We start from the raw sequence: 15,630 nt of genomic DNA, 5'->3' as shown, positions 1-15,630 counted from the left end.
ATTTGATTCTTTATATTTTTTTTATTATAATATAATATTATAAATCATCTAAATTATTAAAAAGTCGAGAGGATATAATGATGTTTTAAATGATAGGATAATTTGAATTGGAATTAAAATTATTATTTTGAACTGATAAATCTTAATATCTTTTTAATTTTATAATCAGTTTTCAAACTTTTTTTTTTATTTTATTATCAAATTAATAATGTAACTTTTATTATTATTATTTTTTAGAATTGTAACTTTTATTGTTATAATCATACCCATACGTAGGAGTGTAACTTGAATCCGAATATCCAATTTAAATTGAAATTCCAAACCAAATATGAATTTGGAATTAAATTTTTAAAATACAAAATTTAAAACGGAATGTATTTTGTAAGATATTAGTATATGGAATATGGAATGAAAACAAACAATAAAATTTCATATTCCAATCCATATACCGAATTTTTATTTTATTATTCTTTCGTGTGTAATTATATATTTTAAAATAAAATATTAAATTAAAGATTATAATAAAATATTTTTAATTTTTATAATTTTTTTAAGAAAACTTCTATTTAATTTTAAAATTATGTAGTTTAATAAAATATTTTAACCCTAACCCTAATTAGTATGCTTAGATCGATAATATTTATTTTTTGTGGATTTACTTTTTGATGGATTATTATTAATTATTAAGTTGTTAATTAATAATAATAATGATAATATTATTATTAATTATTAAATTATTATAAACTGAATTATTAAATATTAATGGTGAAGTATATGTACTATCTAAGATTAAATTTGTTGATTTTTAGTTACATGTTATATTAATTTATTATTTTTAAAATTTAATTATGTCTTTTTAGCATGTATATAAAAATATGATGACTATTCCTTATTTAAAATTTACATATTAAAAAATGTCATAATATATAGATTTATTTTTATGATTAAGAAATTTAAAACTACCGAATTTCAAACCGAATTTTAAAGAAATGGTATGAAATAAAATTTTAAATTCCAAAAAAATTTGAAATGGAATAGAATATAAATTTAAATTTCAAAATATTTTGTAATGGAATTAGAAAGATTTCATTCTATTTCATGCCGTCTGAATTACACTGCTGTCCTTACTGTAAAAATTTCTAGCAAAAAATTATAATAAGATGATCTTAAAGTAAAAGTTGAGAAAAAAATAAGTGTCATGACCTGTTGTTTTGGACTGGACCGGTATTATAATTTGAATGCGATTAATATGCCCAAGACCCATAATAAGCCGTACCAGCAAGCTTGCAGAAATTTTTTCATGAGCCACGCGGATGAATCCAAAACGGATATTGAATTATTTTATACATTTTTTCTGAAATGGAATTATTTTATATTAAAATTATATTAATTTATAATTATATGAAATCTTAATATATTATATTAAAAAAATATATTGAATCACAAAAATTTAAGAATAAGGGACCGCAGATTGGAAACAGAAAACTAAAAATAAAAAAAAAAAGACAATATATTCCGAAAATTCTTGTCCTGCTTTTTTTTTCCAAATTGTTGTCTTGTTTTCTTTTTAAAAATAAATTTTAAATTTATATTTTAATTTCTCTGGTTAATCTTTTTTGCTGCAAGTTATACTATTAGTTCTAATATTTTATTAATATAAATAAGTTATTTGGTTAACAAGTTTTTCGATTGTTGAAGTTTTCACTTTATTATTTCATAAAACATTAATTTTCTATTTTACGAATTCTCTTAGATTTTTGGTAATATAAATTGTTTGTAATATTATAAATTATAATAAAAATTAATAAAATAAATATAAAAATCAAATTATATTTACTTAAAACGTGTAAAAATCGACAAGTATAAATGCATATTCGAGAAAATTAGTCTATATCTATATCTATATCTATTTATACTATATAAAAACGTGGAATAGGAGGGAAATAATGAGATTTTCTATAATGCCCTTAATAAAATTTAGAATGTGCTAAAACAACTTTAGTTATAGTCAATTAGAAAATTACATTTTATCAGTAATTTTATTAATTGAAAAAATAAAAGTAATTTAATTTTAATTGTTTATGTTAATTTCCTATTTGAATCTAAATTTTATGAGGAAGTTTAATCTAAATATAAAATTATCCTATAATTTGATTGCTAAAAAATTTTCTTAATATATTTTTTTATTTGAAAATTATTTCATATTTTAATGAAAATTCTATTGGTATAAAAGAAATTCTTAATTAAAGTAATTTTGAATATATGAGAGTTGCCGATTAAATTAATAGTTGTATAAAATGTTTTTTTTTTTGATTTTATAGTTAATTCAAGCAACAATCCGTAGTTATAATTCCAAAGTAAGAAAAATAATCCATAGAACTGTATAAACAAGAAAGGGCTGAAACATTGAGATTAACTATAACCTATATTGTAATTATGTGTTGTAATCATAACCTACATAGCAATACATAAGAAAAGTAACGTTAAGGTTATAATATTATACTAAATATTTTTAAGAGTACATATTTCTTTTTATAATTTCAATTTCTGTTGGTACAACAAAATTTTTTTTTGATGGTACAATTCAAGAGGATGTTAAGAAAATTAAAACATTTGATTATATAAACTTTTTTTTCAAAACAGAAAACTAATATCTTCTACAAATTAATAAAGAGTCGATTTCTAAATATTCTTATTATATTAATTAAAATATTTTCAATTTATAATTAATCTTAAAATTTTAATTAATATAAAATTTTCCAATTAGGTTTAGATAACATAATGATTATGCACTATGTGAAAAATATTAATATAGCAAAAAATCATCCATACTATTCGCTTTTCTTCAAATCACAGTCAGCAGGTTCATACTGTTGTTTATTATTCACGAATTTACTCTTATATTATATATTTTTTTTTTCGCACAATAATTTTTTTTTGGGCGATGTCAACATTTCTTCGTGCAAAAATAAGAAAAATAATGTTAATGTTATAATTAAACTACAAACAATCCATAGCTAATTAATAAAATTCGGAATATCCTAAAGTAGCCTTAGTGATAGTCAATTAAAAAATTACACTTTATTTAGCTGATTGAATATAATTTATAAAAATTATTTTTTTAAATAAATACACATAGATAATTAAGAATTTCAAAATTTTAAGTTTTATCTTTTTAAAATTTATTTTTTAATATATATATATATAAGGAGACATTTGAAAATTTTTATATTTTATTTTTAAAATAATTTTATTTTAATTATAATTTAAAATATCTTATTTAGGAGAGAGATAAAAAGAGAAAAAAAGCATTTTTTCCTTTATATTTATATAATTTGATTGGATATATTTTTGAAAAAATAAATTTTCAAATAGAACACGTATAATATTGTATTTAGGGGAAATATAAAAAAAGAAAAAAGTTTTTTTTTTTGTATGATTGTAGGAAAAATTAAAAGTTTATTTGGAAAAGATAGAACATTTCTTTTATACAATATTTTTCAGTAATTAATTAACTTATTTATTTATTTTAAATTTACAACTTCGAACAATAGAGAAACAAAATATTTGAATAAATTCATTAATGGATTAATATTGGATCCTAACATGATTTGTTTTGTCCATCAACATTAAATTTCATTAAATTATGGTCTTTACAGTTGAAGATTAGGTTGATTTTTGAAATTCAAATTCATAATTTTTTAATATAATTTGTTTCTTATTATATGTTGAGTTCTGAAAAGAGTTTTATTTTTAATATTAATTTTTAATTTTTAATTTTCTTTTTTATTACTGAATTAGTTTTTAACTACTATCACTTAAATTTAGTAAGATATTTACATATCCCTTGATGATTAAGTATTTTTAATTTTTTAAATATTTTTTCTCTTATATTTTAAATTTATTTGACTTAAAAGAAAATAGTGTTTACGAAACTTAAAAAAACTAGAATTATATATTTCTGTTTTGGATTACCTTTTAAAGTTTCAAAAATTTGTTTGTATGTGAATATATTCTTTTTTCTAATGCACTGGTTGAGATTGAGTGATGACTGAATTTTCTTTTTGGGTACCTATTAGGATTTTAAGAATTTGCATTTATAAATTAAAGAATAAAGGATTAAGTTTATGAACGAGGTTAAAGTTTATTTTGAAACCAACTTTCATTATATAAAAATAAATTAAGTACATAAGAAGTAGCATTACAAGTAGCTTGTATGACAAAATTTAATATAAATTAACCAATTGTATCTATTTTAATCTGAATAAAAATTTATGCTTTAATATTATATAGATAAAAAAATTAAAATAGTTTAAAATTTTAATATATAATGAGCCTAATCAACATGTAACGCACGTTATAAAAAAAGGCTAGTATTATATATAAAAGTGGGAACGAGGGGAGAATAATGGGATTACCTGTAAGAATTTAGTGAAAGTTTATAAATTCTATAATATCCTTAGTCATTAGATAATTAATAATAGTTTGAGTTTATTAAATAACTTGAGTTTTTACTAATTGATAAATTATAATTTTTTAATACTTTTTTATTAATTGATTAAAAAACATACAGTATTGAACTTTAAGAATATTATTATTTTAATATATTATTCTAATTGAACATTCAATTATTGATTATTTACGGCATTAATTATTTCAAAAAATTGATTATTGTTTTAATTTTAAAATAAACTTTAAAATGCAAAAATAAAAAATAAAAAATATCATTTCACACACACATATATATATATATCTTTTTTAAAATTTTGATTTTTTTTAATTTATATCTATTTATCTATATCTAAGTTTTTCATGAACTCAAATCAACATTCAAAAACGTAGGATCATTTTTCTCAAAAAAAAAAAATATAGAACATATTATTTAGTTTTTTTAAAGAAATCAATGCCAATTAAAAGTTTAACCTTATCATTTACAAAAAAAAATAAAAATAAAAAAAAATTAAAGTCTAATTTTATAATTAATAATAATTTTTTCACCATCTATAATTATTTTATTATACAACCTATATACGATCCACTTAACATTCTTATAGTATGTTTTTATTTTTAACCTATTTAACTCAAATGATATTTAAAAATAAATTTTTACACGTAAAATGCATAAATTTTTTAAGATTCATAATTAAAATAAAAAAGTAATACAAGAATAAAATTTAAATAGATTTTAATTGGAGTATTTATATCTAACACTAAAATTACTCTTTTATTTTTAAATAAACAGGTCACTTGCCTAACCCACATGTCAACCCTCGACACAACACATTTATATTCGTGTCATAAATGGGTAACTCGTTTATGACACGAACTCGTATAACTTCAACCCTAACCCATTTATTTTGCGTGTTAGACGAATCGTGTTCGCGTGTCGTGATCTATTTTGACACCCATAGTATGATCCGCATAAAAATGCACACACACTATTAATGTATTTTTCAATAGTTATAATAATTTTGAGAATTTAACTAATTATATTGAAATAAGAAATTAAGTTTTTTTTATATTTTATGTTTATGATTTATTATAAATGATTGTTTATTTATTTGAAATATTAATGTATTATACTTATTTAGTGTAGTATATTCTAAGCGTGTGGATCTCCTATTTTTTAAAAAATTATTGTATCACGTACGTTTCGTAATGAAATGTTTTTTATTTATTTTTATATCTTTTTTTATAAGAATGGACTAAATTTTTTTTCGGAAAAAATTTTCTTACTTATTTTTTTATATAAAAAGAAAAATAAAATTAATTTTTCTCTACAAATTTATTTTTATAGCTTTTTATTTTCCTTCTATTTTGAAGTGAAAATTATCAGAATTCTTTTCCTTCATATTTCTTTCTTATTTCCAAATAAAATAATTTTTACTTATTAATATTAATTTAGTTTTTTTCCTCATATATGATATTATTTGAAAATATAATTGCCTTTTTCCCTTATATTCTGTACGATGCGCAAGATAATATTAAAAGATGAAATAATATTTTATAACAATATTAAAAAATAGTAAAATTATAAAATAAAATGATAAATTGTATTTCATTGAGATATGCTGAAAAATTGCGATGCTAAGATATGTCTTTTTAAGTATCATGCGAAACTTTTCATAAGATATGCAATAGTAAAAGCCGTGTATGGTATGACCTACATAAAAAGATGCATACACATTATTAATATATTTTTCAATAGTGGTAATAATTTTGAGAATTTAAATAATTATATTGAAATAATAAATTAAGTATTTTTTAATTTTAATTTTATGATTTATTATAAATAATTATTTATTTATTTGAAATATTAATGTATTACTTATTTAGACTAGTGTGTTCTAATTGTATGAATGTCCATTTTTTAAAATTTGTCGTATCCGTACGTTTTCGTATTTCGTGTCTGATGTTCGTGCAACCTAGCTCTTGGTATATGAGACTACTATATACACCAAGCTAATCAACAAATGTTTGTTTATTACCAATAAAAAATGAAGTGTTTTTTTAATTTGTTTTTTATGTCATTAAAATAAGAAATTAATTTTTTTATTTTGCGTTTATAATTTATTATAAATGATTGTTTATTTATTTGAAATATTAATGTATTACTTTTTAGTGTGCTGTGTCTTAAGCGTGTGGATGTCCTACATTTTTTAAAAATTATCATATCTCGTGTCATGTATTTGTGCAACCTAATTATTGGAATATGAGACTACTCCATACATCAAGCTAATCAACTAAGATTTTTTTATTACCAATAAAAATGAAGTATTTTTTTTATTTGCTTTTGTGTCATTGAAATAAGAAATTTAGTATTTTTTATTTTTTATTTATTATAAATGATTATTTATTTGTTTGAAATATTAATGTATTATTTATATTTAGTGTAGTGTATTTTAAAAATTATCGTGTTTCATACGTTTTATATCTCGTGTCTCGTTTATGTGCAACTCAGCTCTTTGTATATAAGACTACTATATACATCAAGCTAATTAACCAAGTTTTTTCATTACCAATAAAAAATGAAGTATTTTAAATATTTTTTTGCGTCATTGAAATAAGAAATTACTATTTTTATTTAATATTTATAACTTATTGCTTATTTATTTGAAATATTAATGTACTACCTATTTCGTATAGTGTGACGATGTCCTACTTTTTTAAAAATTGGCTTATCCCGTACGTTCCAGTTTATATTTTTTAAATTGTTTAGATATTGTTTATTTGATAGTATTGTATTGATTATTTTTTTAAACAATTGATATTTTTACAATCGTTGCAATTGTGTTAAATTTGTGATTTCTAACCTCCGTCATTTTATAATCTAAAATAATGTCAAGTGGCAAATTGTACTAGTTACACTTGGTTTCCATGTAAAATAAACTATTCTGCTTTTATATATTATATAGATATAGATTTTTCAAAATAGTGATAATAATTTTGAGAATTTAACTAATTATATTGAAATAAGAAATTAAATATTTTTATTTATATTTATTAATTATTATAAATGATTGTTTATTTATTATCGTATTTTATACGTTCTCGTATTTTGTGTCCTTTTTACATATTATATAAATAAATATAGATTTTTCAAAATAGTGATAATAATTTTGAGAATTTAACTAATTATATGAAATAAAAAATTAAGTATTTTTTATTTTATGTTTATTGTTTATTATAAATGATAATTTATTTATTATCATATCTCGTACGTTTTTGTATCTCGTCTCCCGTGTCTGTGTTACTTAGCTTCTAGTATATAAGACTATCCCATACATCAAGGCAATTATTAAAATAAGACATTAATATTTTTTATTTTATAATTTGGGTTATATGTATTTTAATTTAAACTAATTATATGAAAATATAAAATTAAGAATTTATTATTTATTATCATATATCCTATAAGTTTCGTATCTCGTATTTCGTATCCATGCAGCTTAACTCTTGATATATAAGACTATTCCATACACTAAGATAATTATTAAAATAAAAAACTAAGTATTTCATATTTTATGGCTTAGATTATTTGTGTTTTAATTTAATTTAATGCATTATTTTGATGAAATATAACTAATAGATATTATCATGATAAAGACATTATTTAAAAATATAAAACCTTATATTATTACGATCGCTATTATTACACCTTATCTTCCTACAACTAAGCTAAATAATTATTCTCTTCATATTTGACTTATACTTGACTTCTATATAATGCAAACTGCTCTGTTTATATATATATATAGATTTTACTGTATTTTTTAATTAAAAATTTGATTTAATTTCCTTTTTTTTACTCATTTTTATTTTTGCTTTATTTTCATTAAAAAAAAAGTGTAAATTCACTTGGCCCTCCTCAACCGTCTCTTCTTCTTCTTCGTCTCTTTCGCTTCTGTCTGAAACCCTAGCTGCCATCCCTGTTCTATCTGAAATACCTACTCATCGAGCAGAACTCTGAAACCCTATCCGCTATCTCTGTTCTCTCAATTTTTTATTTTCTTTTGATTTAGTCTTGATATGAAAATAAATTGTATATTACATATTTTTTCTTTAACTACTATCAACAGTAGCCCATCACTCTCTCCAGATTATATACAAATAGCTGCAAAATCAAAGAAACTACATTTTTTTCAATCTCAATTTCGATAGAAAAAGGTTTGATTTTTTTTTTTTTTATGTGTTAACTCATTATATCTTACTTCGACATTTTTTTTCGATTATGTAGTGTGTGTTACGTTAGAATTTAAATCTGATTGCTTGTAAATTTTTGTTTCTGGCTTCTATAAGTCCTCTTTGCCATTTATGTTGATTAGTTACTTTTCAATGGGGATAAATTTAGATTATTCTATCAAATATGTTGTTGTTGCGGTCATTTCCTTCCATTCCTGGTTATCATTGGCTTTCAGAGCTGCTTCTTTATTTATTTCAATATAGATTTATATGCAAATTATAAGAATAGGGCCATCCATGTATAAAAGTAATTTATTACTTCCGAATTATTTTCACTGCGAATTTCCAGTGCTTGTTTTCCAAAATGTTTGTGAAGAAGAATAATAAAACCACTTTTGGATGGTTTTAGAAACCTGCAAAATATGTGCTTGGCCTGCAGTTCTCGTCCTATTTGTTTTTAACCTGTTAAAAGCATCTCTCATTCATTATTGATTGAACTAAGAAGGATGATTTACCTGTTGAATTGTTTGATTCTTGCAGGGTATATTTGTTTTTGTTTAATTAACGGGTAGTTAATCGGATTTGGGTGGTGCTCTGGTAACTCTAATTGAGTTCGGACTGGTTCGGGTAATAGATATAGATATATAAATAGACTACAATAGATAGGTTCATTGATTGAAATGGAGAAGAAGGTCGATTTCAAAGTATACAACACATTGACTAAAAATTTGGAGGAATTTAAGCCTTTAATCCCCGGCAAGGTTGGAATGTACGTCTGTGGTGTCACTGCCTATGATTTTAGCCATATTGGTCATGCACGCGCAGCTGTTGTCTTCGATATCCTTTTCAGGTACATAACAAAAGCATACACCGTTCAATTATGTGTGTATCCATTGTTATGCGGATTCAAATTAATGTATATTTTTTTGAGTGAATTGATTATGTACTTATATATTTTGATTATGAAGGTTTACTAGCTAATAATCTGATATTGTTGTTAATGGAATTGTATTGATGATTCAGGACAATGTTGTTAGTATAGTGAGAAAGAAACTTGTTTTGCTTAAATTAATTTTCCTCTACAATTTGACTTACAGTTATAAAAGGGTATGGTTTAGAACAAACATGAAAATGAAATTAATCAATTATTTCCATCATAAATGATTTACAATCAGATGTTGAATGTGCGCTTATATAGTGTCCTTGATGCCATTGTTTCACATGAATGAAATTCTGCAGATATCTACAGCACTTGGGTTATGAAGTTACTTATGTTCGAAATTTTACTGATATTGATGATAAGGTGAGAATTTGATTAGCATGCTGTGACTCTGTGATTCTAAATTGTATCCATTAAAATAATTTCTTTACTCTTTTCCTTTATTTTATTAGCTGAAATCAGTTTGTTAAATCTGATATAGATGTTGTATTGATAATGAGGTGAATATTTTTGAAATACCTTAGTTTATAGAAATGGTCATTTTCCATTTAACTTCTGGCTTTGCACAAGTTAAGACTTATCAATTGCACACATAAAGTACTTAGGTTTTGTTTGTTGAGATGTAATGGAATATAATATAATGAAATTACATCATATTGTTATGTTTACACTAGAAATGCATTTGATAACATCATATAATATTCCACTATGGCTGACCAAATGAAGCATCAGTAGTTGGAATGTGTAAGGTTTCTCTAGACATGGTTTAGAAACAAGAAAATTAAAATTGCTTTTTTAACCTAGAATGCTAGAGGGAAGGATAAAAAAGAATTATAAGATCGTAAAATCGTAAGATTTACATATTTTAAAAAATAATATTTTAAACAAAGAAAATAATATAAAACAAACATATTATTAAAAATAAAAAGTATAGTAAAATCGTAAAATCGTTGAACGATTTTAACCTTTGCAAGCAACTTTATACGATTTTAATTAAGATTCGATTTTATGTACCTGCTAACTTGTTTTCATGATTTTGACTCGTTAAATCGTAAAATTGTGAGTTGACTTGCGATTTTGACCACTATGCTTAGAAAAAAAGTGAACGTGAATTAGTCTCCATTTGAGTCTGTGGTCTTTTTGACTTCAATAAAGTTGACATGATCTTCAAAGATATTACAATTGGCTGCTAAATTTAATGGCAATACCTCAAGTTAGCCTTCTCTCTATCCCTGTCTCTCTCTCTCTCTCTCTCTCTCTCTCTCTCTCTCACAGGCACACACGCACATGCACATGCAGGCACACCCTTTGGAGGATGATTCAACAATGAATTTCTCAACATGATTTTTGCAATTTTTTTTGCAGATAATTTGTCGAGCCAATGATCTTGGTGAGGATCCATTATCTTTAAGCAGCAGATTTTGCGATGAATATCTTGTTGACATGGACAGTCTGCAGTGCCTCCGGCCTACACATCAGCCTCGTGTGACTGATCATATGGAACAGATTAAGGACATGATCACACAGGTCTTTTTTCTTTTCTTTTTTTTTTTTTCCTGCATTTTGAGTATAGAGTCTCAGCAGAAGAAATTCTGATGTATTTTCATGTCAATTAACATGGTTAAAAAAGATATAAACCTTATATATATTTTGAACTATTTTAAGTTTTTCTGAAAGCCATCTTTTTTATACTCTGTCCGATCCGTAATAGTAATTTATGATAAACAAACGTACTGCTAAGTGGAGGTGAGCAGCTTGGGGATGGTGTTATATAGTGGCGTACTTGGTCCCTTGCAATATAGTGGGTATGAGAATCTGTAGAACTAATTCAGTTCTGTATAGAGAGACCACATTTAAATTTTCTAGTTTGGTAGCTATTACATAATAAAATGTAATTTGTTTGGCGATGATTAGTGTATTTTATGATTGGTACAAGCTTGAACATTTAGTTCTTTTTGTTTCAAATTCCATCTTATATAATGCACTAAAGTTTGGTTTTCTTGGAAGAGGGTAATGAAGTAGAAAGAAACTTTTACTTTATTGATATTGCTGATCTTCTACTTAGCTGCACTATCCCCCGCCCCCCATTATACTACTGAAATAAGAAAAGAAAAAACCTCTTTCATATTTTTTTCTTTAATTGTACTCATTTTCTAGTTTTTTGTTGGGCAGTTTTGTTTCCTTTGAAGTTAAAACAAATGCAATGCTTTCTGCAGATCATAAATAATGGCTTTGCATATGTTGTTGAAGGAGATGTTTTCTTTGCCGTTGAGACGTTCCCGAATTATGGTCAACTGTCTGGGCAGAAACTTGAAAATACTAGAGCTGGTGAACGTGTTGCTGTTGACGAAAGAAAACGTAATCCTGCTGATTTTGCATTATGGAAGGTAAAACCGTCACGGAGTTACTTCATCCAAAATTATAGTCCCGTGGACATGATACTTTATGAGATATTCCCTAATTGTTGTAGGCTGCAAAGCCTGGTGAGCCTAGTTGGGAGAGTCCATGGGGTCCTGGCAGACCAGGATGGCACATAGAGTGCAGTGCAATGAGTGCTCACTATTTGACCTTTAAGTTTGACATCCATGGCGGTGGAAGTGATTTAGCTTTTCCTCATCATGAAAATGAGCTTACGCAGAGTGCTGCCGCATGCCAAGAGTTCAAAGTGAGTCATTGGATGCATAATGGGCATGTAACTAATAACAATGAGAAAATGTCAAAGTCCTTGGGTAACTTTTTCACAATACGTCAGGTAAATTTGCAATCCAATTATTCTTCTTCTTGTTATTCATTTTTCATTCTTCATTTTATTGATTTTCTTGTTTTTTTTTTTTTTTTCAGAAATTTTAATTGTCTGATTTTAGTCCCTGCAAATACATGCCCTGAAACTAACTTGTCGAATTCTTGCAGGTTACTGACCGATACCATCCACTGGCTTTGAGACATTTTTTGATGAGTGCACATTATCGCTCTCCCCTCAATTATACTGTTCTGCAGCTGGAAAATGCATCTGACGCCATCTTTTACATTTGTCAGGTTTAAAGCCTTTTCTTGTTCTTTGAAGTTTGCAGTTGAAAATTTGTTACTGCTTTAAGCCAATCAATGAGAGCACCCTCTCTTAAGTTTTGTTAACTTGTAATTGCCTTAAAGATATGTGCGCATGTGTATTTAAATGGGATATGTTTAAATTCGTATCTAAATAGGATTACATAGCTACATCAGATTTGGAATTGTAAGCTTAGTTTTCCTCCTGGAATTTATTCGACTTACAGTGGTCATCTCCTTGAGCTGAACCTGAGCCTGAACAGATAAGGTTCCTGTTGTTGGTTGGATGTGTTGCCTACTTGGATAGCAAATGTCATTTGTTAGAGCCTATTTGACATTTAAGTTTAAATTTGATCTTTGAAAAGTTTTGCTCTAGATGTTGAGAGCAGTTAAAGCTAAATTTTTACCTGTTTTGGAGTTTTTGTAACCAAAATATTGCAAATTTTTCTTCAAAACAAAATGGCTTTTGATCAACATTTTCAAGGTAGTACTTTTTTTGATAGCAGTTTCTGCAAAATACCAAGTAGATTTAAGTTACTTTGAACCTTTGGCTCCTGGGCCATCTTATAGAGAAAATGGTTCTTTCCTGCTCTTATTTGTTTTATAAATTTGGAGTGCAACAGTGATATTCTACTATTAAAATGTGATCAAGAAGGACTGGATGCATAACCATTGGCATATTATGAAGTCGGTATTTTGCTTGGTCTTGCTCACTTGATATGCTACATTCACAATATTCTATGTTACCATGCTTTAGTTCTACTGATATAGATACAAATGCATGTTGAACATGCAGGCACCTAAACTTATCCACTCCATACAAACTCACGTACCCATACTTCAACAACATTTAAATTCATATCTCTAGGAAATTATTAACCCAATTATGATTGTAGACGTTGCAAGATTGTGAGGAGGCCTTGTCATTGTTTGAAGATGGAAGCCTGAAAGAGGGTGCAGGGCAGAATGGCAAGGTGGTTGGAGTTACTGCTGATGCCAAAATATGCATCAGCAAACTACATGATGAGTTTGAGACTAAAATGTCAGATGATTTAAGCACGTCTCATTTGTTGACTGGTGCTTTCCAAGATGCACTGAAGTTCATAAACAGTTCTTTGAGCATGCTAAAGGTTTAAGTTACATTCTAGCCCATTTTTAGATCCCTTGTGTATTTCACTATGCTTTTTCTGTGTGCATCTGCCCATGTTTGTGTGAGAAATGACATTTCCTGCATTCTCGACTTTTGCAGAAGAAACAACAAAAGCAAAAACAGTTGTCATTGGTTCAATCCCTTACTGAAATAGAGAAAGAAGTTAAGTTAGTCCTGGACATTGTCGGACTGCTTCCTCCTTGCTCTTACGCTGAGGTAAGGTTTACAAATTTTTTAAAGATTATTTTAACCTAATGATTTTATTTTTCTTGGTTGGAAATTTGGAATATACCAATAAGAAATCATTTTCCACTGGACAGGTTTTGAAGCAATTAAAAGAAAAGGCATTGAAGAGGGCTGAACTAACGGAGCAAGAAGTGGTGGCTCTTATTGAGGAAAGAACAGCGGCAAGGAAAAACAAGGATTTTTCAAGAAGTGATCAGATCAGGGCTGAATTGACGGCAAAAGGAATTGCACTCATGGATGTGGGCAAGGAAACAGTTTGGAGACCATGTGTCCCTGTTGAACCAGAACAGGAGGCACCATCTGTTGTACAAGTGCAAAACTCATCACCACCACCTCTGTCTAGTTGATTGATAAGCTTTTTCGGGCCCCAACCTCTTGTTGTAGAAGAGGAAACCCCAATTGCAAAAGATGATAGCTGTTACTGTTTTTAGCCTGCTAAAACCAGCAACTCAAGGAGATTAACACAACTCATTTTGATTTATACTCATTATATTGTGACAAGACAGTATGAAATTCGTCATAAAATTATGACGATGCAATACAGGAATGTCGGTAACCATTTTGTAATCTCATACAGTTTAATGGGTTTTGACCTTTGATTATTTACCTATGGTTTTATGCATGTTTATTTCAGCTTATATGTTGATTTTGGTTCTGAATTTTGTATTGGATCAACCAAAAGCTTACCTTATGCTTGTCATTCAATTTTTGTAGTAGAAATTCTTGGATAATTGCGGGTTACCTAGTCTCTTGGATATCTTTGTAGAGATAAGTTATAAAGCATGTATTCTTTGAAAGTTTGTTCTGGAATTTTTTTGGTTTCGCTATTTGTTCAGAACTTTTTTTTCTTCAATTTCTGTCTGGGGTGGGGTTTTTTAGCAAACCAATCAAAACTTAATTGATAAAAGAAAGTATTTCCTCTTCTGAGAATCTCCCTAGCATCGATAATGATAGTCTATCTTATGAATCAAAATTGAACTTTTCTTCTGTTCAAATACAAAATATAGATTATTCAAACATGGGTGATTTCTCTAGACTGCCTTTAGGCCTGTTTGGTATTGATTTGTTTGCTCTTGTAATAGCTAAGAGTTGTTGTGATAGCTACTTAATTCTAAACACTAAGGATAAACTAATGAATTTTATAAAAACTTAGGGACCTCAAAAATAATTTTGCAAAGGATGACGAGAGTTCGGGTATCCGCTTAAAATGTATCGTCCTTTAATATCCAAACCCGATTATAGTTCCCTAATCAAATACCTAAATCTATTTAAATACCCGTTTAGCATTAAAAATGTTTTTTTTTTAATTTTTATTTTCAAAAATAAAAGTAAGTAAAAATTATAAAATTATTACTTTGACTTAATAAAAAAAAATATAATATAATTTTATAATTGAAAAAAATGTATATATATATAATTTTTTAAAAAATAAAGTTTTTGAATATTTTTGGAATATTATTTAAATGGATGTGAGATAGCGGGTACACAAGTTCATGAATCATAACCCGACATGGAGAATAATTATACTACCCGATCCTGCCCCAAATACTTTCATTTACTATCTGAA

General features: G+C 26.0%; 1 protein-coding gene across 2 annotated transcripts; it reads left to right on the top strand.

Moving 5' to 3' along the window:
* Window positions 1–8,341: 8,341 nt before the first annotated feature.
* LOC105643787 (cysteine--tRNA ligase 2, cytoplasmic) lies at window positions 8,342–14,701 on the top strand. Of its 2 annotated transcripts, XM_012228997.4 has the most exons (10): window positions 8,342–8,667; window positions 9,223–9,532; window positions 9,922–9,985; window positions 10,988–11,149; window positions 11,839–12,009; window positions 12,093–12,374; window positions 12,533–12,658; window positions 13,564–13,797; window positions 13,917–14,033; window positions 14,138–14,701. In XM_012228997.4, the coding sequence occupies exons 2-10, from the start codon at window positions 9,363–9,365 to the stop codon at window positions 14,408–14,410; spliced, it is 1,599 nt and encodes a 532-aa protein (XP_012084387.1). In that variant the 5' UTR covers window positions 8,342–8,667; window positions 9,223–9,362; the 3' UTR covers window positions 14,411–14,701. The 2 variants fall into 2 exon arrangements, with proteins under 2 accessions (XP_012084387.1, XP_012084388.1); XM_012228998.3 differs by lacking the exons at window positions 8,342–8,667; window positions 9,922–9,985 and having other exon boundaries at window positions 9,393–9,532.
* Window positions 14,702–15,630: the final 929 nt, after the last annotated feature.

Source organism: Jatropha curcas, chromosome 1 (assembly GCF_041381405.1).
Source record: "Jatropha curcas cultivar XTBG-Jc1 chromosome 1, XTBG_Jcur_1.0, whole genome shotgun sequence".
Taxonomy (NCBI): Eukaryota; Viridiplantae; Streptophyta; class Magnoliopsida; order Malpighiales; family Euphorbiaceae; genus Jatropha; species Jatropha curcas.
Note: the sequence above shows the minus strand (reverse complement) of the source record. Positions and strands in the feature narration are given on the sequence as shown.